The following is a 24,282-nucleotide window of genomic DNA, read 5'->3' on the forward strand; positions in this document are numbered from 1 at the left end:
AGGAAATAAGAAAAGTCTAGAAAAGAGTAATGCAAATGTCTAGAAACATGCCATGATTTAGTTTGTGTTGACTGGCATTATCCAGCTTGAACAATAACGTCTTCAAAATCGCAACACAGAAAACAACTATCTTATCATTGGTACAATTGTATAACTGTAGGAAAATTCTCATTAAAGGACACTAAATTTAGATCTAATAAAAAGGAACACGGTGAGATTGCTGCCAAGAAGAGGTTAGCAGCAAGTGCCCATTGGGTTGAGAAATTACTGAGGAAAGAGCAATTCAGTTCAAAACTGTTTTCAAGTTGCATAACCAAAACAAAGGTAAGCCCATATTATCCCTAAGGATATGTATGAATGCATACAAGTTTCAAAAATATATAGCACTGTGTCCAGTGGCTGTTATGTAAGTGGCATTTGAACTCTTTTTTGTTGTTTTAACCATTAATTGTTACTCAATGAAAGATATTTCTTACTGAGTTGTAAGGAAGTTTAGTATCATCAATACAAGAAATCCCACATATCCTTGAAGACTACTTTAAATAATGTAGGTAGTGTTTCCACAATGTACTGTCTATCATGAATGCATAAATGTTAGCAATAATAATTTCTGGTTCAGTGGCAGTTCCGTTCTGATGCTTGAGGTACTTGGAGGTAAGAAAGATTCGGGCTGCTTCAAGAATCAAGCATTCTGGCAAAAAGTACACATTCAAATGAAAGTAACAGATAAGCTAGCTAAATGCCTTTATAAAATAAATGGGCTTGTATACGTTTAAATGAGAAATATTAAAATAATTTAAATCTGAACTTTTTACTTCTATTTTGATGACGGTTCTTGCAGAGAAAAAAGTTCAACAGCTTTGAGATTTTAGATATGATTGAATATTTTGAGGTTTGTATAGCATTGAAGTAGTTCTCATTAATATATAAATGACGGCATTTTATTATTTTATGATACTAGTCACAACACATACATCCCTGTTATTGACAAGTGTTGTAAATGTATATATGTTTAATTTAAGAGTAACTGCAGGTCATGGTTGCTTCTTACTAATAAATACATCTTATCATATCATTTTGGGGAGACTGAAGTCAAGAGGGCTGTTGAAAAAACTGGAAACAGCTACCAAGATGGCCAAGTTCTAGAGCACATTATTTACAAGGAGTTGAGGGAGCTTGCATACTTTAGTAAAGATGATGCTAAGGGGAGGTGTAAGTGCAGTAGACATCTACATGACTCATAGTTAGAAGATGAAGATACCAAACTCTTCTTGATAACACCAGGATAAACAGCTGTGGTCAGCTGTGGCTACAACTGCCAGCAAGGGAGGCTCAGGCTGGAGATCAGAACTAACTTCACCCAGTAGGTAGAGTAGCACTGGAGTAGGTCACCCACCAAGACTGTGAAGTCTTAATCTGTGGATATTCAAGACTTAGAAAAAGTCATAGCTAACCAGATCTAGTGCATTCATATTTTCATGCTTTCTATTATATTCTGCTATGATGAAATAAGTCAGTAGGAATGAATGTGCAATACATTCAAGAAATGCTTTCAGAGTTTTTCTGAAACTTCACAGGAAATTTTGAGAATGGCTTTTTTTTTTTTTTTCTGTTTAATGTCTGCCACTTTATATGTATTTTTTTGAAATACTGAGTTTTAACCATCTCCAAATCAAAGTGTTCTCCTAAGCCACAAGCTTTAAAACTTCAAAGTTTTAAAAGTTATTTAAGAACAGTACATTTATGTAAGAAATACTAGAAGGTGGTATTTATCCTGTGATTGCTTAGCTTGGTTCTTTTTCAAATAAAAATTCTCAAGAAGTATCCAAACAAAACTCAAATCAAGGTTAGGGTAAAATTCAGATTATGCTTTAGTGGTTCAGAGAGGGAAATATCTCACAGTAATGTTGAATTTGTCACCAAAACCAAGCATTAATACACACCAAGATAGTGGTATGCTTAGAAGAAATGCTTATTTATCAAGGGAGGAAATGCACTATTAGGGCTTACGACCAAGGTGAATTTTGACCACTGGTGATTCCAGAGGGAGAAAAATATCAAAAAGCCCATTAAAAAAAAAAAAAATTAAAAAAATCTTAATGCTCCATAAAATTCAAGACCTAGCACTGTCTTAGAAGTAGAATTGGATCGGTAAATCACTTGGCCAAATCCTGCACTGGATGACGGAATTTGTCTCATTAGCTGCCTAAAGCTAGGTGTCTAAGCAAAGATAATTATCCAGGCTCCTTTTGCTGTCATTATAAAGGCATTTCAGAAGATAAATAACCCGTGCACCTCAGAGGACCCAAAGAGGGGATCTGAGAGCTTTCTGTCTCTTGCCATTGAGGACACAACAGGTGTATACATCCCAGTTAGACCACACCAGTGAAGAAGACTGGCTTTGTCTCCTGCTCATGGCAACAGTGAACCACAAATCTGAAACAGTTATAGAGAAAAAGCCAGGGAAAACCCTGAAGTGCTTCTTGTGATGAAGAGCCTGTAAACAATGGTACTACTGAGGCTCCAATAGAGTCTCTTCTGTTCATGGTATCTGCAAGGAAGATGAATACAGACATGAAAGTCCAGGACAGGCCTGTCTGTTGCAATATGGGCATGGAGAGATGACTAAGTATTTTCTACAGTTCTGGTGTCCTCAACATAAGAAGGACATGGAACTGTTGGAGCAAGTCCAGAGGAGGGCCACGAGGATGATCAAGGGACTGGAGTACCTCCCATAGGAAAACAGGCTGAGAAAGTTGGGGTTCTTCAGCCTGGAGAAGAGAAGGCTGCATGGAGACCTCGTAGCAGCCTTCCAGTATCTGAAGGGGGCCTATAAGGACTCTTCAGTAGGGACTGTAGTGATAGGAGAAGGGGTAACAGATCCAAACTTAAACAGGAAAAGTTCAGGTTAGATATAAGGAAGAAGTTCATTACTGTGAGGGTGATGAGAGGCACTGGAATAGGTTGCCCAAGTAAGCTGTGATGCTCCATCCCAGTCATTGCACAAGGCCGTGTTGGACAGAGCCTTGGGTGACATGGTTTAGTGTGAGGTGTCCCTGCCCATGGCAGGGGGGTTGGAACTCAATCATCTTAAGGTCCTTTCCAAACCTAATTATTCTACGTTTCTATGCTATATTATGCAGAAAATCAATTTTAGTGTTGTGCCGGTTAACGCCCCTATAACTTGCAGTCTTCATTCTACACTATGCTCCAAGTGGTTGAGCTTGGGCACTAAAGGAGAGCCGAGTCGGTTCCAGCAGGGTCCTTGGCTTTCCTAGTGGGTGGACTTAGCACCTCTACATACATTAAACAGAACTCTAGACTCCTGAATCTCTGCAGTGCAGCTATAGGTTACTCTCACTTTGGGATCTTTTGCCTTTTAAAAAGGCTGAGTACCTTCTATAGAGTCAACTTTTTGGAAAGTATACAATGGCAATGAATGATTTCAGGTTTTGTATGTTTTTAGCCAATTTACTTCTGCTAATTTTAAAATAGGGAAAAATACTTTAGGACATTTTAAAATATTCTTTCTATACCAGAGGTATTATCTTAACTTTTCTGTGACCTGAAGGATAGTTTGACATGGTTTACTTAGTGATTCCAGTTCTGCTGGACCAGGTAATGCATCATGCCGTTTTCATATCTGGTAAGTGGGCAATTCATGGCAGCATAACCCATCCCTGCCAATGAGGGAGGAAGAGCCCCCTTGCAAACACATGTTCATGCCCCCACTATAGCCAGTAATACTGAGGAGGCACAGGTATTTCAACAGTGTATCAGATCAGACAACTGAACTGGTTTAAAATTAACATTCTGGGGTGTGTTTTGGCTCCTATTTTTAACTTGGAGCAGTTCTCCAGTTTGGTTCATCCTGCGGCTGTGTGAGTACTTGTGTCAACAGAGACAAAGAAGGAAATGGTGGCCTGGAGATGGCAGAGTAAGGCCACAAGAGCTGGCTTATGTCAAGACTAATGATATCCATTTTTAAAGCCAAGATCTTTTCGTCTAAAATGCAACAAACCTCCACACAGCCTCCAAACACTCCACTAGCCCTGTAAGAAGCATGTGGTATTCTCTCCACTCCTCCTTCCCATGACTAACTTGTTTCAGTTCCTGTTTTCCAGCATCTCTTGCGGTCGAACCTATCTTGCAGCAGGTTAACTGGGCCAGGACAACCAGTTGTATTTTGATCTTCAGTGAAATCTGATGTTTCTGGTGCATCGCCATGACTCCAAAACCCAAGAGATTTTGAAGTCAGGTATGCTAGGAGACACACAGTAACGCTGTGAAAATCAGTCATGCTGTTGAAAGGATTTCTCTCAATTTTTCTATTACCAGCCTAAGTGTTGCTACGTAATGGCTATAGCCCTGTGAATACCCTCTTCTGATTCTGTGATTCCTTCTTATGGCACATTTTTGGACCTTCTGAATTCTAGAGATGTGCCAAAAATTTGTCCCTAAAAATCAAGGAACATTTGGGTTTTGGGTTTTTTCTTTTGTTTGTTTGGATTTTTCTTTTTATTATTATTGTTATGTTTGCTTTCTTGACTTAAGAAGAATGAAGGTGAGACACGAGTCACACATTTGAAGATCTGAGGAGTAGAGAGAGAAGATGAGGAGGGAACTCGGAGTGAAGGAAAGGAGTAAAGAATACATTGTAAATGTGAAGAACATAGTAAAATCACAGTGCTAAATAAAGTAGTTTTCACTCCCCAAGATTAACCAGCAGTGAGGCTCTGCTGTGCCTTTTGAAATGCTCCTTGATGGCCTTGCACCATTTTCTAAGCAGCCCAACCTAAGCAAGCTGCCCTCGAAAAGCTCTTCGGAAGATGGTGGAAAGTTTCTATTGTCTGTAATGGAGGGAACCTTATTCAAAGTTTGTGAAGTAATTGTATTATTTGTTTGCTATATCTGAGGTATGCATCTACTTTCTTCATTGGGAGGTAAAGCAAAAGAACAATCAGTCTTTGCCAGTCTCCTAATGGGTAGATGTTCTGTCCCACATCACTTTGCAGGATAAGATTGTATCAGAATACAAAACCAGATCCCAGTAACATATTAGGACAAAGGTGTCATATTTCAGTGAATGCATAGTATATGAATCTCATGCTATCCTTTGCATGCTTTATGAATTTGAGGTTGCTGGTTTGTGACATCAGCATGTTCACTGTTCAGAGACAGGTGGTTCCTATAGGTTTTTTCATTGGTTCGAAAGAGTCAGACTTCTTGTGAAGTAATGAATTTAAGATTTGTGTTGTGTGTTAAAGCACATTTCATTTTGTTAAAATAGTGATCACTGTATTCATGTAGGCATTTTTACTTGGAAAGGCTTTTATAATATCTTTTCCACAGGTGTGCATTGTGCCCCATAGTGTATGAAGGAGGACAGTAGAAGTTCTGTAGTGTTTTAATTAATTATGTCTAAGCGTATGAATAAGCATTTGAACTTCTATTCAATTGTATAGATTACTTTATGATAGAATTAATTGTAAATTTTAATTTCTAGTTGATGAAAACCAGACAAAACAAACTGCCAATTTAGCATTGCACATATGGGAAATAGATTCTTGTTTTGTGCGCGTTTGTGTTATAGTCAGTGTTGCTTATTTCTAGCAATACCTTCTGTTGAATTATAGGGTTATTTCAGGATTTGAAAGGATGTACTAAATTCACTGAAAGATGAAAGATGTCAAAGACTTTAATTGACTTATTATGATGAGTTGGCGGTTATAATTAGATTAATCAAACATTTGGGTAATGTTAATCCTGTATGGACTTTTTGTAACTAATTTCACGTAGTTGTTGGATGACTAAAGAGACATGTACAAGGTGTTGAAACTTCTTCCTGGTATTTGTTGAAGAATCGGTCAGGAAGACTCGCCTCTGTGCAGGCAGGCTTAGTGATGCAAGAAAGGGCATCATATTCTTCTTTTTGCTTAGTAGCTTAGATAAGAGAATTGGCACTACTGTTAAAAGGTGACACTTTATGTAGCTGAATTCAAATAAGGGAAAGATCATCTAACATATTGGAAATATCCAAATTATAATGGGCTTGTAACAGCAATCAGTCCTAAAACAGAGAGATTTTTATAGCGTGTCTTCCTTACATCTACCTAAGATGCTTTGACTCAGCCGCAGTGCCTGACATAGTCCTTGTGGTAAGCAGAGTCCTGTTGTTCATCCCTGTCTTTTGACAGCTATGGGATGGAGGCCACTTTGCTTTGATCCCAAATGAGCTGCCTATACATACAGCTCTACAGCTGAGCACTGCTGTGATACATATGAATGTTTTTGAAGTAGCACTAAGAGCTCAGGTTTTATTGCTTCATGATGTCACAAATCTTAGAGTAGATGCTAACATAGTACTATTCCCATATACTTCTCTGTTTCTGGCGTTACAAAATCCTGATGCCAGTTTCTTTACTATATAAAGTTGAAGAGAAATGAGGTTAGGACCTTGGGCCCTATTGTTATAGGTGAATTAAAAAAATCATTATGTGGTTTTGTAAATACCAGATAGGCTTTAACTAACTTTTTTTTTTGAGATTAAAATTATTTTCCATTAGTTTTTTCAGTTTCACATTTCCTGTGTAGCTGTACTAGAGACAGAAAGAGGGGGTGTATCATACTTCAGACCTTTTTTTCTTCTCTCTGCCTGTTTCTTTAGCTTCTATTTCAAAAACAGGCAGGGAGAGCTGTGCCTGTAATCTGGAGTTAAGTACTGTTATTACAGTAATTTGACACAGTCTTGAAAGTTTGTCCAAATAGAAATACAAGCCCAACAAGAAGGAAGCCAATGCTAAAGAGTTCAAGAGTGACTACTGTTTTTTACTTATGAATCTCATTTTTGTGACGTCTAACATACATACATGTTCATACAACCATACGCTTGATTTTCAGTGTGTGTTAGCTGGGTAATACATTTTGAAAATATCCCGTATGCCATTTGCCCTGCTAGATGTAATGCCTACCAAGGTAAATTTGCATTTCCAATTGGTTTACTGTTTTTTGACATTACTCGGTTAATCTGCTTCTGTAAACAATACTAGCAAGTATGTGCTAGGCTTAAACTGAAATTTTGGCTGTAAGCACACAATAATGATCATTGTGTTTACTCTGAAAGAGCTCTCATGCAGTGCAGAGTGCTCCAGCACCATTTATAGAAGGACATTTGAAACAGAGATGCATCTAAACTGCAGAGCCAGGTGCAAACCTTTAGGGTCCCAAGTTTACACACCTACTTGTCAAAATCAGGAACCTCACTGGAGTGCACTCTGGCTCTTTTCTGGCTAAAAATACCTGGATTTTCTTTGATGGTGTTATATGATGCCAGTAGGAAAGCATTAGAGAAAGAGAGCAATCTGTGCCCCCATTCTAATAGAGGATCCAAGAAGTAGCTGGATTTTGTACATGCCCTGCAGCTAGACATAGCCAGAGAGTTCAAGGTTCTTAAAGGGTCATACAAAATAGTCTCAGATATAGAAGGAAGATATTAATTCAGGTCACTCAGCTCAACTAAATAGGATGCATTTTGTCTACCTAGTTTACTTTTGTACTTTGGTGTGCAGTTTTATTAGCTAATTGAAGGGGAAAAAAATACCTAAAATTGATGCTTTCCTGCATGAAAGTTAGCAAGCCCCATTCTACATTTGTCTGTCTCCCAGGATTTCAGCACCAGACAATGGTCTGCCTTTACTGCTTACTGCAGTGTCAGTTTGGTCTGTCAATAATCATTAAAAGTAAAACCAGGGGTTTCAGTAAATGTTCCATGCACTATTTCTCCACTTGGGTAGATGGTATCTTTCGGAGCCTATCAAGGTAAATTTGCCTATTAGCAGATTTCTAATGAATGTATTCCTGTTTAGTGGTGTTCACGGCTAGTCTGAATAAACAATCAACATATGCTGTGCATAATGAAATTCTTCCATCCAATTTTGCATTGTACAATGTTCCCTCAAGCTGGATATTCATAAATATTCATGTGATAAAACTGTTCATACTTCAGTTCCCAAGTTGCATCCTTCTTTCTAGAAAACTTCTAGACCATTATAGGAGAACAATATGATGCAAGAAAGTAGAATTGTGTCCACAATCATAGAATCAGAGAATCATAGAATAGTTAGGGTTGGAAAGGACCTCAAGATCATCTAGTTCCAACCCCCCTGCCACAGGCAGGGACACCTCACACTAAACCATCCCACACAAGGCTTCATCCAACCTGGCCTTGAACACTGCCAGGGATGGAGCACTCACAACCCCCCTGGGCAACTGATTCTAGTGCCTCACCACCCTAACATGAAAGAACTTCCTCCTTATATCCAATCTAAACTTCCCCTGTTTAAGTTTTAACCTGTTACCCCTTGTCCTGTCACTACAGTCCCTGACGAAGAGTCCCTCCCCAGCATCCCTATAGGCCCCCTTCAGGTACTGGAAGGCTGTGCTATTAGGTCTCCACGCAGCCTTCTCTTCTCCAGGCTCAACAGCCCCAACTTTCTCAGCCTGTCTTCATACAGGAGGTGCTCCAGTCCCCTGATCATCCTCATGGCCCTCCTCTGGACTTGTTCGAGCAGTTCCATGTCCTTTTTATGTTGAGGACACCAGAACTGTACACAATACTCCAGATGAGGTCTCACAAGAGCAGAGTAGAGGGGCAGGATCACCTCCTTCAACCTCGTCTTCAACCTCCTTCAACCAATCGTCTTCAACCATGTTGGAGTAAAAGCTCATGTAATATAACAGAGATTGGGGTTTGGGGTTCTTTGCCTTATACTTCTAAGCCACCAAAATCCAGCAAGACCCATACATGGTATCAGTCAAGAAGGTAAAACTGTCAGTAACATCACTAAAAAGAAAAGCAGAAAAATGAAGCTGATGCTATTTTTGGTCTATTTTCATCACACATTGCTAGACAACCTGATCTCCATCCTAGAAGCAGTCCAACAGACAACTGATATGTATGTGGCCAGTGATGCTGTTGCACATTCGTGTAAGTCTGTAAGCAGCAAAGCACATATGGGAGCAGTCAATACAGTAGTTGTGAAACTTACCAATCAGATGTTCAAGCACTAAAGCAAGATGCTTTTGTGAGAGTTAAAACATCTGTCATTTGCTGAAAACTCAATCAAATCTTGTTATCTTGTCCTGGAGCTATTATTTCTGCAGCAGTCCCAGTTCTCCCTGCACAAATAAGAATAAGCCATATGTCCTCATAGTGCTCCCTGTTTGGTATCTCTGAAAGTAACACTACTCTATCATCATGTGACTAGTGGGTGTTTAGGAGGGATTGAGGAAGTACATTTTTAGGCAACTGCAGCAAGGACACCACTTATGCACCAGCATGACACATACAGAGATGGTTCGCCCTCTCAGTGCCACTAAGGAAATGTTTTTAATCTCATCTGCTCAAGTAGTCTGTTAGAGAGGAAAGTACAGAAAACTTTCCATCTAAGCTACTTGCATCTCAGCAAAATACCAGTTTCAAGTCTACCAAGAACTTACGTTGGTGCCCAGTTTTAATAGCCTTTGAAGCTGTTGATTGGAATCCACTCATTGGAATATCACCATGTTGAGCAAAGCTAGTCTTTTAAAAGTAAGTCATTCTCCCCTGTTATTGCTTACACTTGCATTTGTACTAGTCATTTTTCAGTGTGTTGGGTAATGCTTTTAGCAGTTAAGGTATTGGCCAGTGTGTTGGGTAATTCCTTTTAGCAATTAAGGAATTACATATATTAGCATATAAGAGGTACTCTGCCTTTGGCTGGACTCCTGAGACCTTGAGACTACAAGTGCAAGATTAAAAAGATATTGTAGGCCTGTTACGTTGCTCTTTGGAGTAGAGAAGGCTGTGCCTGAGAAGACTGTGTCCTGATGGTTTGTTGAACACAGACAAGATGTCTGACTTTGTTTTTTTATTTCTTTAGAGCAGTGATTTTGATTTGTAAAGTGGCTGAAAGGACCTGCACTTCCACTGGAAATTTGTCACAGTTCATATGCGGAAAAGGTGGAAAATTGCTGAAGCTTGTGATATGCAGACAGGAGCAGGAGGAGGTGGGAGAAGGGAGAATAAGCACTTTCCTACTTACTTTCTTGCATCCCTATCCAGCCAATGCTGCTGATCACTTATCACTGCTAGTGAGAAGAGATGCCAAGTCACTGCCTGTATTCCACAGTGGTGGCAGGGCAGCATACCAGGTTGGTGGCAAGTGGTATGCTGAACTAGATAAGGTTTTTAACTGGGTATGGCAGCTGGAAATACTGGGACCCACACTGGTACACTCTTCTAATGAGATCAAAGCCCAGGCATTTCTTTGGGCAAAGCCTATTAAATCTTTTTAAAGAAACATCCATAAGAAAATAAGAAAAATAACCATCTCAGTTGCTCATTGAGACAAAAGCCACACGGAAATTTGTTCCAGCATTCAAGATCAGGAAACAGCAATTATTGAAAGAGTCATGTACCATCTAATCACCTGGGGGACAGTGCTGTTCCTTATTCTGCTCATTGGTGTCTCCTGGAAACATCTGCTTTTGCTCCTAATTTTCTTTAATGAGAACATAAATGGTACTGTGTAATTCACCTTTTCTGTGTCATTGTCTCTTGGGCCTCTATTGTGGGACTCTCATTTTCTCTTTCTCTGCATGCCATGTTCTATTACTCTTCTTTGTTCTGCCTGTGGTGTCAGATGCTTCTGATGCTTCCTTACTTCACCGTGGATTTTTGTTTCTGGTTTTCTGATGAATTTATTCAGATGGAATAGATAATACTGATTGTATTACATTTGCAGGGAAGATAATATCAGCTTATATATTTTTGTTTTTAGAGTAACCACTACATTTGCTCAAGTGGCAGAATCATTGTGGGCTTGCTCATAAATTGTTGGTTCACATAAAAAAATAAGAAGGTCCATTTCAGAAATAGGGCCTGATATGCTGTGAAATACAGTAATACAAAATTTCTCTCAGTAATTTTATCATCCAGTCTGTGGTTTGTGGTAGATATCTTGGAGTGTTCTTTCATGCAAACAATTAGCTCAAGTTACTGTGTTTCTTCAGAAATTGATGATTCATCTGGCACTGGCCACTGACATCCTCCTTGCCTGGGTTCTGTGCAGACTGCTTCACTGTCTCATGTGAATTTCCTAAGTTTGGGTCCTTTAGTCTGTTACTACTTTTGGTATGGTCCACCTGTACACATCAGGAAAGGGCCTTTGGCTTTCTTTAGATATTAATTGGGAATTCTCCATTTATCTTTTAAGACTTGGAACAAAGCCTGTGTAATACCTAACTTCAGGTATTTTCTGATGGAGAGTTTGTCTTGAATCCTGGTTTGGGGCTTTTTTTCTTTCTTTTTTAAACCCTTTTCCTGTTGAAGTAAACTTCATTTTGCTGTTAAGTTTGCTAGAAGTAGGACCAACTATGGTCTTGTATTTATTTATTTTATGCTACAGTAAATACTATTCTAGCTTTAAAAAGTATATTTAAGTATATAGAGTATTACTGGTTGATGACAATGCATCATATGCTGCCTCCACTACTTTTGTTCTTTATTCTTTTCTTAAACAGAGACATTTGGTGAGTTTCTTTTTCCATCAAGGTCCTCAGCAGTTGAAAGTGCTCAGAGGGGAGCTGATACACAATTTACAGCCATGAATTTCTAAGTGCAAAGTGAATTTTTCATGTTGTAGGTTGATCTGACAGTTGTATGTTTATGAATAAAATGATGAATGTTCTAATTTATTGTTTGGCTTGCACCTCCTTAGTACAGTCATTGGGAAGAGCGGATATTGTCTTACTGCTAAAAGTTTGAGTTAATGTTTTTGAAGCCTCTTATTTGCTTTTCTGAAGCAAAGTTAAGTTCCATGTCTTGAAGCATACCATGCGAGAGGAACAGTAGTAGAATCTGCTCTTCAGATATCTATATGCTTTAGTTTTACACACTTATGTTTTACACATTTTATTTCTGTATTTGTACTCTTGTGTATATTTTTGCAACTTGGTTGCTTTTGCTTTTTACAGTTTGAAGATACTCTGCAGTACCTCTTGCTCTGGTGCCCAGTAGGTGGAGAGCAATATCCTAGCACTGATGGTTGGATGTCCTTCTGTATTCAATCCTTAATCATCTGGTTAAAGGGCAGTAAGAAAGCAAGCAGATCATGCCTATTTCCATGCTTGTGTCTTGGCAGAGATGCAAGAGACTTGCCCCCCTAGTATAGTCATGCTGTTCATGTTACAGTCTAACCTTCAGCATCAAAGCCTAGCTTTCCTCTGATTTTCACAATAAATTACCAATATATTGTAACTGGTTTTTTTTTTTCCTTTTTGGTGGTAAAAAACCAAAATTCTGGAAGTAAGAAGTGTACCTGATGGGTATTAAGTCATAGTTTGTGTAATCTTCTTGAAAGTTTATTGCAGAGCAGGTACATTTAATGGTGACTGCGTGTCTTTGTACGTGAAAGCTACCTGTGTAACGGGGTAGGAAGGCTGTGATAAATCTACTAGTATAAGCAGTGACAGGCAGTTATACGCTGCTGATTACCGCGCAGAGTGCAATATTATACACCTGCTTTGTATTCAAGCTGGGAAATCACCACCTCCTCTGCATTAACAAAGGTGTCAGTTGTCCAGGTGGGATTTTGGTGTATCTGTGATGGAAAAGGTTCAAGGAGTTATCCTGAACTCATCTGATTGCTGTTTTTAAAGCTCAAGTGGCTTACACAGGTAGGAATGCATGTGGCTGCCATAAGCCTGTGTCAGCACTAAACCTGGCCTAACTTGTGTCAGGACAGCTCTTTGCCAGAGGGAGGGCAGGGCACAGGAGGAAGCAGCAACAATAGCTGTGCAGCATGGCAGGGCAAGCAAGGGTGGAGAGGGAGGTCAGATCATCAGGTGAGTGCCTGGGGCCTTTGTGCCACTTTAGGTTATTACGGCTGCTAGGTCCTGAGGAGACGTAAAACTTGGCTAGGTGGGCCGCATCAGCAAATACTTTTGATGATGACAGTTACACCAACCAAATTGCTTCTTTCACCTGTTTATTAGTTTTCTTGTGGAAAGAGTTCTGGTATACCTATAGATAGCTCAGGTTTTGCCTGGATGGTTGCCTCTGCTTCAGGGTCTTTAGCCAGGAACCAGCATGACTGTAGTGGCAAACGAGTCCTAGGCTTGATGTGGCTTACACCAGGGGAGCACCTTGAAAACAGCTCCAAAAGATAACACGTTTGTTGCAAATCAAGAGATTCAGAGAAGCAAGGAGAGCAGAAGGAGGCTCTTGGAAAAGATACAGGGATAAAGCCGACTGCCACTGTGCTACACTTATCTTAGGCTGGGGGAGACAGCAGTGGTGCAAGACAGAAGAGTCAGAGGCTGGAGGCGATTATAGAGCCCAGCACAAATGGTAGCCTTTCCAATCTGATCGCCTTTTTAATAAAACTGTAAATGCCAAAATACTCCATTTTCTTTTTAAATGTTTTTCCAGGTATGTATAGACTGTAGTGAGCTTTAGACAGAAGACAGTGACAGGGAACCTGCAAACAAAGCAGGTAGCAGCAGGCATGACCAGCCACCATAGTTCACGGCAGAGTCCAGACATACAATTAAAGCAAAATGCCTGTCTCTCTCTTAGAACAAATTGACTGGAGAGCTATAGTCATTTAACCTCTGAGAGTATTCTTAGGCTGTAGCGGTGTCAGCTCTCCCTAGGCTTATTAATCTGAGTCATTAATAAGTCATCAGAGTCATTCGCTTTCCATATGTGGTTATGGGAGAAAGGCATGTCTGGGTGCTCCTTGGTAGTCAGAAAGGAAAGGCTGCCAAGGACAGGGAGCCTGAGCTGTGGGCAGCAGGGAGAGAAAGCTCTTCAGTCTCTGGACCACACTGAGATTCATTAGTTTTTGAAGAAAAGCTGAAAAATGCGATTATGTGGGGGAGGTGGGGGTGCAGCTCTAAGTCTCCATGCTTGCAGTGTAGTGAGCAGCTCAAAATTACAGCCTGTAAATAGATGTACATATTTAACCTCTTAGAAGGGCTGTAGCTCCCTGCTGTAGTACAGTAAGAACAGTAATAGTTCCCATTTAGATTGTGCTTTCTATTTTTAGAGCTGTGCCAGCATGAGGTATTTTAATGTAAAGCGGGCAGGTAGTCTGGGAACAGGGTTTTAAGCTTTTCAGTTTCAGGGAGGGGGCAATGTTATTTCGCACACTCCCCATAATAAAAGGAGGTTCAGACCCTTCTGCTCTGGCAGTGGGGTTATAGTGTCTTTCAGCTTTCTCCCGGAAGAGACTTTCGTGGGGGAGCTGATTTCTTCTCGGATCTGACCACCATAGCCCTCAGTAATTATAGTAGCGTTGAAATTCCAAGCTAAAAACAGAAGTGCAGCATGTGCCTATTCCCCATGTGATTCGGAAACCAGGAAATTGAAAGAGCCTGGCTGAGAAGAGAGGGAGTGCAAAGCAATAGACACATCTAACATTTATCTCAGACCTGCTACGCCTGGGACGCAGGAGCTGTCATCTGCGGGAGCTGATTATGCATGCAGCCGAAGCAGAGCCTGATTGGATGTAGTAGGACCTAAGGCGAGGGGGAGAGGGAGTGAGGGGAGACTTCGGCTCGCCGCACTGAAATGTAAACAGTGGAAAGCGAGAAGGGAGTGTAACGCCTTTATGCTCTGAAGAGCAAGCAGCCGGCTGTGGGCTCCCATGGCTCCGGCAATGTACCTCTTGCGGGTCTAGCTGTGCCCGGCTTGATGAACAGAAGCGGATACTTTGGAGGATCTCCTGCCTGTGGATATAAATAGGGAGCATTTGGGATGCGCTAGCTTTCTCCGGCTGCACCGCAGCTCCTTCGTGCTGCACGCCACAGCTGGGACAGGGCAATGGACATGAACATGAAGAAGTTCACAGTGCGTCGGTTCTTCTCGGTCTATCTCCGCAAGAAGTCTCGGTCTAAAAGCTCAAGCCTAAGTAGATTCGAGGTAAAATTTGCCTTAACTTTGTTAAATGTGGCAAGTACCATTAGGTGCTGGTAACAGAGACACAGGACAATGCCTGCATTTGCTGATGTGATAAACAGCTAAAGGTGATCTTTCCCTGGAGGAAGTGATGTTCGCACCTGATGTTCTTTGTTTCAGTGTAATTCAGTGCTTTTTCTTGGTAGCATTCAATACATTGCATAATATATTTAGTGTGTTGCTAAGGATCCTTTTATCAGCCTGCCAGGGAAGGAGTAAGCTGGTTCAGGACATCATGAAGTTGTAGGAAATAATTACAGATCCTCTTATATTAGAACAAATGGCACTATACTTCGCAATAGCCTCATATTTTTGTCTTAGTTCTCTGCACACATACTATTCTTTCTTAGTGCCAGGTTTCCAAATAATTAGTCAATTTGTTAATGTCTTTCATATATATATATATGGTATGTTAGGGATTTTCTTGCTTGTTTGTCTGTAGGCTCTCACGCTTGCACGGATTTCTGCATTTATCTTATCTCCCATGCATCGAAGTATTTATTTTCTTCTTATTTTGTGGTAAGAAGTTCTTCAGGGGTAGGGGACTGTCAGATTAAACCTGTAGTGATTTAGCAGTGTGGGGAGATGAAGGCAGTTCAAGTCAGAGGAATTAGCAGATAGGAATGTGTGAATGGGTTAGAACCAGGATTTCTGCCTCCCTTCCTTGAACCATTGTTCTTCAGCCCTATATTTGGAGCTGTGAATAGTCGGCAGGATGTGCGATCAGTTGAATAGATGTCAGTTATATTTATGTTGTTCACTTTATCATTGCAGATGATCTGCAACCTCTGCATTAAAATAGAGGTAGATGGGGCCTGATTCCCCTCTGCCTTACATCTGTCTTGTGCCGGTGTACTTCAATTGACCTCTGAGGAGTTACTCTGATTTGCACCGGTATTCCCAGGTGGAGGACTAGTCTCATGCTGTGTGAATACATTTAAAAATCTTATTCCCTTAGTGTCCTATTTAAAGTACCAGGTAATTGAACATAAAGTTCTTCATGTGTCATTGCTTAAACAGGACATGCAGAAAAGCAGTTTTTGGCCAGTGTATTTTGTTGGGTTTGTGTTTGTTGTTGGGTTTTTGTTTTTCTTTTTGTTGGGTTTTTTGTTTTGTTTTGGGGGGTTCGTTTTTTGTTTGTTTTTCTTAACTCCTTAAAATCAATTTTCTTGAAAAATTACCATGCAGGGCACCTAATTCTGTTCCACTCATCCAATAGTCATGCTATTAATTTAAAACTAATTAATGAGAGTTGTTAAAGCTCCCTCCTTGCATCAGTCCTGTCCCTCTAGGGCTGAGGGGAGAGTCCTAAAAGACTCTTGCCCCATTGTGAACCCAGAATTGCAAAGGCTAAGCTGAAATAGATGATCATTGAAACACACTTAGAATTTGCTTGTGTTCCACCAGAGCCAACAGAAAGTAGACCTGGAATTTCAGGAAGGAGTTCTGAGACAGAGGAGTGTCTTCGCAGGCTGCCACCGTCAGGGTATAATGTTAGAAGGGGAGGTGATTTTGAGACAGCAGAGCCCTGCCAGGCCTTGTAACTATTACTTGACGGTGCCATAGTTTGGGGGAAACAAATTCCACCCCACTATTTAACTTACTATGTGTTTCAGAGTGAATGACCAGTACAACTCAGCATTTGTAACAGGCCAGACCCTCACATCATTAAAAAGAAGAAAAAAGAAAAGAAGTATTTGTAATCCCTTTGATCATCAATATCACACTAGATTTACTGGACTTTTTCAAAATACATGAAGTAGTTTTCCTTTACATGAGTTATCTTGTAATGAGTTTTTTCCCCCGATTTTAAATAGTTTGCTTCAAGAAGTAGCCTAACATGTATCCTATTACACATTTAAGTTCAGAGCATTTCATCCACTCTCCCTTGACTTGGCTATAATGACCAACTTTGTGCAAAGTGACTCAGTATTATAATGCAACAGGGAATAGGGGTTGTTCCAACCAGGAAGAAAAAATGATTCATGAAGTCTGTTCTGCTGTTTAAGTGTGAAAATCATCAGAGATGTTCCTGCTTAAAGGGGAAAAACCAAACATGAACATCAAGCCCGCTCTTTGATTTCCATCCCTGAGTACTTCTGTATGTAAATTTGTAATTGCAGCCTAATGTGCGCTTGTCAGCCAAACAGAAGGAAGCTGGTTGGTAGCTGGATTTTCAGAAGTCAGAATATTCTTCATCTTAATAGGTAGATAATTTAAAGAGACAGTAAAAAGGCACAGGTTATTACATCATGGAATGAGTAAAAGTAAAATAAAGGGAACAAATTTGAGGCAAACACGTGGCATTGCTTTGCTTAGTGTGCATCAGCTAATGTACCTGGCAGAAGTTGTTAGATGTGTTACTTGAAATTTGGAAGGGGGCTTTTGTGCCTAGGTGTGTGGGATTTTTCTTGGGGTGGTGTTCTAGCCAGGCAGGCAAGAGGGTTGAATGGTTTTAGATAGATACTCCTGGATTCAAGCATTTAATATCATTAAAATACTGCTATTAGAGTACGTTCAAAATAATATAACATTAGTTATTAATATAATATGATTAATTACTTTTTCCACTCTACTAAGCTTTAAATTCGCTTGCAGTGAGCTTCATATCTTACAGAGCAGGGATATAGATGCAGAAAATGACTTAGCAAATCACAGCTTTTCTAACTTGACCTTTATTTAATTGTTTCATATGCCAATATCATTGCTATATCTGAGACAGTAAGATCATTGTCTTATGTGTAGGTATCTGGGTATCACACTTTGTCCTGCTAAGGGAGGCAGAGTATACTCTGGTAAATCAGATATTACAGGGGTTTTGTTTCATCTTGCCTAAAATGTGTGCCTTTTTTTTTTTATTCTGGGAAAACTTGGCTGAAATTTGAACTTATTTGGCTATACTTCTGGGTTTTCAGTTTATATTATTTTTCAGTATGGCCTGCATTGCCCTTCATTTATGAGGTATCTATTGATGTAATCTTATTAAATGTGCAGAGCCAAGTTTTGCCCCTCTGCATGCATACGGAGTTCTTACTGAAGTCATCTGAAGTTCCAGCAAAGTCAATGGGAACTGTATGTGTGCATCTGAGAGAAGGGGTTTGTTTATGGTTCTTTCTGAGTGTTGATGAACATGAATGTGAAACCATCCGGGGAAAGTATGCACAGTGTGGATCTGCTAAAGACTTTGAGCCCCAGTGGAATGTATCTTATGGTAGTGAGCAATATCCCTTGATTTATACATCAAAAGTTGAATATGCCTTCTGAATAACCTAGGAAAGACCTAAGTATGCAAAGAATTTGAACATATTTATTCCGGTGGTGCAGAAGCCTTTTTGGGGTTGGTTTGGGGTTTTCCTTTTTTTTTGGTTGCCTTTTCCTATTTGTTTGTTTGGGTTTTTCATTTTGTTTTGGTTTTTTTTTTTTTTTTTTTTAGGAAAGGACCAATTAAAACATTGTCCTTGATTCTTCTGGGAGATGTTTCCCACTTTTGCATTCCTGATGTATTTTTAATTTGTCATTCTTTAATTCTCTTAATTCTTGTTTTGTTTTACTCATAATGATAAATTTCAATTCTGTTTGGTCTGTGTATGGGGCTTAGAGCCTAGCAGAATTCTTGCAAATTAGTTCAAAATTAGTTTGGACCCTGGTGTGTCTTAGCATAGCCAGTTGTGAGAGGCAGGACCTCCTGTGGGTGATTCAAGTACGGGTCATCTTTGGATTCCAGCAGCGGCATGTAGGAAATGGAAGCAAGCCTATGCAGACCAGTAAGGAACAGTGCAGAAGGACTGGCACTGGCTTTGTAATACTTTAGTACAAGAGATTTTCATTTATAATCTTAGGCTCTGATGCTGATTTCCTGCAGGCTTAAATTACAGCAGCCTTAAGAAAGCGGCCAGCAAATCCTGAGCTAGACTGCTCCTTTAGCACAAAGGGCCGAGGCAGTGCTTCACTTTCAAATGCTTGCGAAATATCCTGTCCTTGTATAAAGAAAAATTCTGTTCTTTATCAGTAGTATGTCCTTTATTCTGTCTTCTCTTTTTTATTTTTATTGATAGTAATTTTTATTGATAGTAATTTTATAGATAGTAATTTGGTAGAGGAATATATTCTTTCTGTCAAAGGTTAGAAGAGGGAAGTGAAAGAACAGAAACAGGGACTAACAGCCTTAGATCAGCTCTGCAAGGTGCAAGTCCTGAGGCAGCTTTAGGGTTCCCCCCCCTCTTTGTGATGTGTGTTCTTGTTACAGTAGAAGTTACCGACACTATTGTAGTCTTGACTTCCTCCAGCTGCAGGCAAGACTTTCATGAGGAAATGCTGTGATTCTCATAGTCCTGCATGGCTTGCTGGTGGGGAGGGAGAGCAGGCGGAGCATGTTGTCCATCAGATAGGTCACTTGAGGAGCCAGGAAATCCAGTTTTCAGGCTCATTTTGATAACTTGCTGTGTCATTACAAATAGCTTAGACCTCTGTGCCCTGCATTCCCTGTTTGTAAAATGAGAATTATAATGAATAGTTAAGTCCTCTGATAAAATTCTACTTATGGACATTGTGTTTGTTGGTAAGACAGCTTACTTGCTGTGTACACATTCATAATAAATTGATCCCCAGCTCCCCTAATACTTTGTCCCAAATAGACTGTCTCTTGCACCTCAGGCCTGCTATGTGCTCCTTCCTATAAGCCTCAGATTAACTACTGAGCTACAGAAAGGGAAAACTATGTAGGGATAACTTGTCCATAGAAAAATCATAGACGAATAGGGCTAGGAAGGATCTAAAAACTTTAATGTGGACACCCCCTCCTCTTCCTTAGGCATCACCAGCTATATTGAACCTATTCCACCAGAGATATTTTGCTAATCTCTTCTTAATAAACCTCTAATGGTAAATGCCCATAACCTCCCCAGGAGGTATATTTTGCAGCAGTATGCTTCACAGCTGAGAGTTTTTCTAACATTTAACACAGGTTTGTTTTACGGCAGTTTAAGCCTGTGTCCTCTTACCTGCCCGTTTTAACTATGAAAATAGATGTTTCTTTGCACCAGGTTTTTTATGCATTTGAAAGCTTTTCAGGTCCCTTTTTCTCAGTCTTTGCTGTAGAGTGGGAAGAGTGTTTTTCTGAAAGTTAGGGACTTTCAGGAGCAACACCCTATGCCAGTCACAGCAACATTGTTAGGGAGAAGCTTTCATCTGGTGGTATTTGGCATCCAGTCCAGTGCTGACAGACCCTATCCATGCGCCCTGATGTCAGATGAATTCTGATAAACATCATAAAATTAAACACACTCTGGTCACATAGTCAGGGTTAATGCATGTTTGGGCATAGAGCAGAGGCCTGATATCCTCATATAACAGAAGAGGTCTCAATTTTGTGATAGGATCAGCTGATGGGACATGCACATGCATGTGACTGGTGATGACACTGTTACAGTGAACGCACGTTTTGTCTAGATCATGAACAAGTGATGAATGAAATGAGAGGCTAATGCCTCTCCACTGTGTCTGTGGTAATGCCCTGGTTCCCTGAGCCTGGAGCATCTGCCTGCAGGTATTCAGGAAGACAACAGCTGAATCTGGGGGATTGATTGGGACCTGTGGGCAGCTGAGCCCCTGCCTAGCAGTAATTTGGAGTAACATGGTTTTATGCAAGTGGAAAATGTGTAATTTTATTCTAGGTTAGCTTATAATGTTATGGCTTGACTGACCTTGTGGCACAAAAAATTTGCTCTCAGAGGCCTGAGCTCTCCTGTACCTATCATCAGTAGCATTTGATTCATACATTTTCCTGCTAATTTCAGGTAAGGACTCCTTTTGTGTGTGCTTTTTTTGTTTGTGTCCTCACAAGTAACTGGAAATATTTCTAAAGTAAGACAGACATCAGAACAAAAGCATCCTTATGTTTATTTGCCAGTTACTCAAGTAGAAATATTTTTTATCTAAATGTTTGCTAGTTTAGTTCCTTTTGTCCACTTAACAGGGCTTACAGTCCCTGTTCTGCAGTGACTCTGTCAATGTATATGCTATTAAAAAAGACCTAGAGTACTGCAGAGGAGTGACAGTTCTGCGCTCAGGACACACTCTGTGTGTGTGTGAGAGATGCCATCAGCTCTTACAGGGCAGTTTGGCTTCCTGGAGAACAAAGTCTCAGGAAATAGAAAAGAACGAGTGGATCCCTGAATCTGACTTTAAAATAGCTTCCTGCCTGAGGTTGTGTAAGGAAGCAAGCAATACATCTATTCACAGTCCCCACAGCACCGCTACCATTTGCACACAGGCAAGCGCCTTCCAGGCAAACAGTCTGGGATGCAGGTTCCCTCAGTAGGTGCGTGCTTAGTGATGGGGTGGCTACAGCATGGCTTTGGAAGACTTTGAAGTGGGCGGCCATCCTTTAGCTGTGAAATGTGCCACCCTTATTTGGTTAGATCTGCATTTTTTATTTACTATTATTAGCTCTGCATTATTATTATTATTATTATTATTATTATTATTATTATTATTATTATTATTATTATTATTATTATTATTATTATTATCATTATTATTAGCTCTGCATTAGCAGAGCTGCTTTTACTGGGGGATGCAAGAGAGTCCAGAGCTTGCTTCTAGCTGAAAATCATGAGTTCAAGGATACTGGTAGTATATTGAGAACACAGAAGACAAACCCATGATGTTTCCAGTGAGGAAAAAACCTTTTTCTCAGATTGCAGTGATATTATTAGGCATTGTGTTAGCAGTGTACGAGCAAGAAGGGGAGATACAGGCTGCTAATGTGTTGCTTTCAGATGATAAGTAATGGTAATAATCAGCTAAATGGCAGATATGAAAACTAACTAAATAAGCTCATATAAACTCTAGGTGAAATTAAGGGGTGTCATGCCTCTTTCCTATAGAGCCAGATTTGGACCTGTGCATGACTGGCAGAAGGTAGGAAAAGATTCCCTTTAAGGGTCATTTTGAATAAACTGAAAGCTTTACGAGGAGTGGAACTGAGTGTGTGTTTATCTATGAAATTCACCTGTACCTGTTATTAAACACCAAATGCTACCCAGTCCTACTTGTTCTCAGAAGTACCACCCTCTAGACAAGTGTTTGTGGTACCAACTTGTGATGCCCAACAGGACAGTGTCAGCTTACCTAGAAAAGGGAGCTTCCTTAGGGATATCTGAATGCTAAGTAGTGTCAAATTCTGCTGGACATTAAGAGTAAAAAGTAGAGGTGAGCTGAGTGTGATGGTAAGCAGGAAAAGAGATTTTTTTTTTCTCTTTTGTGTAAACAGGTGAAATGTTTTATGCACTTGTGTGTATATTCAGCTCTCTACAGGGTCTGGGATTTTATGTTGTGCTTTTCTTTTTCTCTTAAGTTCTATATAAACAAGGAGAAAACTGGTACAATCAGACTTTGTTTAAAAGTTTGTATGGAAATCTAGTTTAAAACTGCAGAATTTAGTAGGGGCTGCCATTTCTACTACAAGTAATGAAATAATATTTAAGCATAATAAAAAAAAAAGACATTTTTGTTCTAGAGGAGTATTAGAGGTTGACCTTAAAAACTGCAAACTTAACTCCGTGCTGAATTTGTCTTTTCTATCATTATTTGCAAGACTAAGCCTTAGATATCTCCATATACAGATTAACACAAAGTAAAGCTTTGAGTCTGGAATACATCTATGTCCCTAGAAGAGAAAGAATCTAGTAATTCCTTCAGCTAGCAATATGGCACAGGCTACTGTATGCCATAAAGAATGCGTGAGCTAGGTGTGGTGGTGAGAACTGTTGAAAAATGCTCAGAAATGTTTGACGTAGTTCAAACATTGGTTTGAAAGATCAGTGTATTGTAGAACAGCTTTCGGATTAAGCCTTTTTTTGGGTGGTAACATTTTGGGGAAAGAGGGCTTGTTCTTGGCATTTTTGAAGCCTGACCATCCCAGAAGTCAGTACTTTGGTCCCACGTTTGGATGGAGGGCTGTTATATATAGGAAGTGGTGTCATTGCCAGCACTGATAAATGGTACAAAAGAAAGCATTCATAATATATGATGATAGAAGCAATTTTCCTGAAAAACCCAACCAAAAAACAGCAAGAGGCTTGGGAGGTTATTTGGTGTTTTGGTGTGTTTATGAAACTGCCTTTATCTTGGTCCATGAGGTTTTTTCCATCTTATTTTGTCTTCCCTGTGCTGCTGAGGAGGGGAGTGATAAAGCAGCTCTGGTGGGAACCTGGCTTCCAGTCAAGGTCAACCCACCACACTTCTTAGAGGGAGAGAGTTTTTTCTTTTAGTTGAAATTTCTGTTGTTTTGCGAGTGAGTAACAAAGACAATTCTTCGGCAGTTCTACTTTGTCTTCTCCACTTCCTCATTGAGTAACTAGGGGACAGGTCCTGTGACTCTGGCTGATATTTTCGCCTTTAATTTCTGCATCAGCACATCTCCATGACAGTCTTTCCTGTATGAGAGAATCTCTGTCTGTGACAAGAAAATGCCTGGGACAGCAATTAAATGTTGTAATTGCATTCATTTTAAAAGTCATCTGTCTAAGTATCTTAAACCCTGCTGGATCTTCTGCTAGTCTGCACAGTATCTACCTTATTCCTGTATGATTATGCATTGCAGTTATTGCAAAAGTATCATCTGAGAGGAAGGCTTTATATTAGATTATTTCCATGACACAGCTCAAGTCCATTTCATACCACAGAATTAGAATTTTTGATTACTAAATGCATGCAGATGTTAAATACTACATACTCCAAAAGTATTTTTAATAACATTTCATTATGTTGAAAAGATGTGAAGATTTTTCCTGGGAAATAAAATCACTAATTTTTCTTCTGAAATGAACTCCTTAGCGTTTCATTAAGCCAGTACTATCAAGACAGCTAAACGAAGACATTTTCAAAATGTGAATGGCTTTCATGTGATGGCAGTACAAAGGAATTATAAAGTGTTAGCATTTTACAACTGATTTGAAACACATTGCAGCACCTTTATTTGAAAGAATATATGACTCTCTGGAGAAGACGATGTAGCTATTCTGGTCTTCCAGATTCTCGTGCCTTTGGTAGTTCACCTTCTGCTTTGCATATAGCAACCAGTGAAATAGGCACAAAAGGAGGAAAACAAAGTGCGGTAGTTAGTCTTAGCTCTTACTTCTTCCTCCTGTCAACTTCTCTTCAACTCCTCCTTCCAAAGGATGACATGTGCTTAGGCTCACTCAAGAAGTGGGTGGAAGTTATGTGAATCCACACAGAAGCAGCACTGTGTGGTGTTAAAGGCAGGAAAGTCCCCACTA

At 39.9% G+C, this 24,282-nt stretch overlaps 1 protein-coding gene across 3 annotated transcripts in view; it reads left to right on the forward strand.

The window, feature by feature from the left end:
• Positions 1–24,282, forward strand: part of RPS6KA2 (ribosomal protein S6 kinase A2) — a 304,348-nt gene that overhangs the window by 127,252 nt on the left and 152,814 nt on the right. The window contains exon 1 of one of the 3 annotated variants that reach the window (XM_065680425.1): positions 14,594–14,965. The exons of the other annotated variants lie outside the window; for them this stretch is intronic. Within the exon in view, the coding sequence (XP_065536497.1) occupies positions 14,867–14,965 (99 nt within the window). The 5' untranslated portion in view covers positions 14,594–14,866. Of the gene's footprint in view, positions 1–14,593; positions 14,966–24,282 lie in introns of those variants that run through there. 3 annotated transcript variants of the gene reach the window in all.

Source organism: Lathamus discolor, chromosome 5 (genome assembly GCF_037157495.1).
Source record: "Lathamus discolor isolate bLatDis1 chromosome 5, bLatDis1.hap1, whole genome shotgun sequence".
Taxonomy (NCBI): domain Eukaryota; kingdom Metazoa; phylum Chordata; class Aves; order Psittaciformes; family Psittacidae; genus Lathamus; species Lathamus discolor.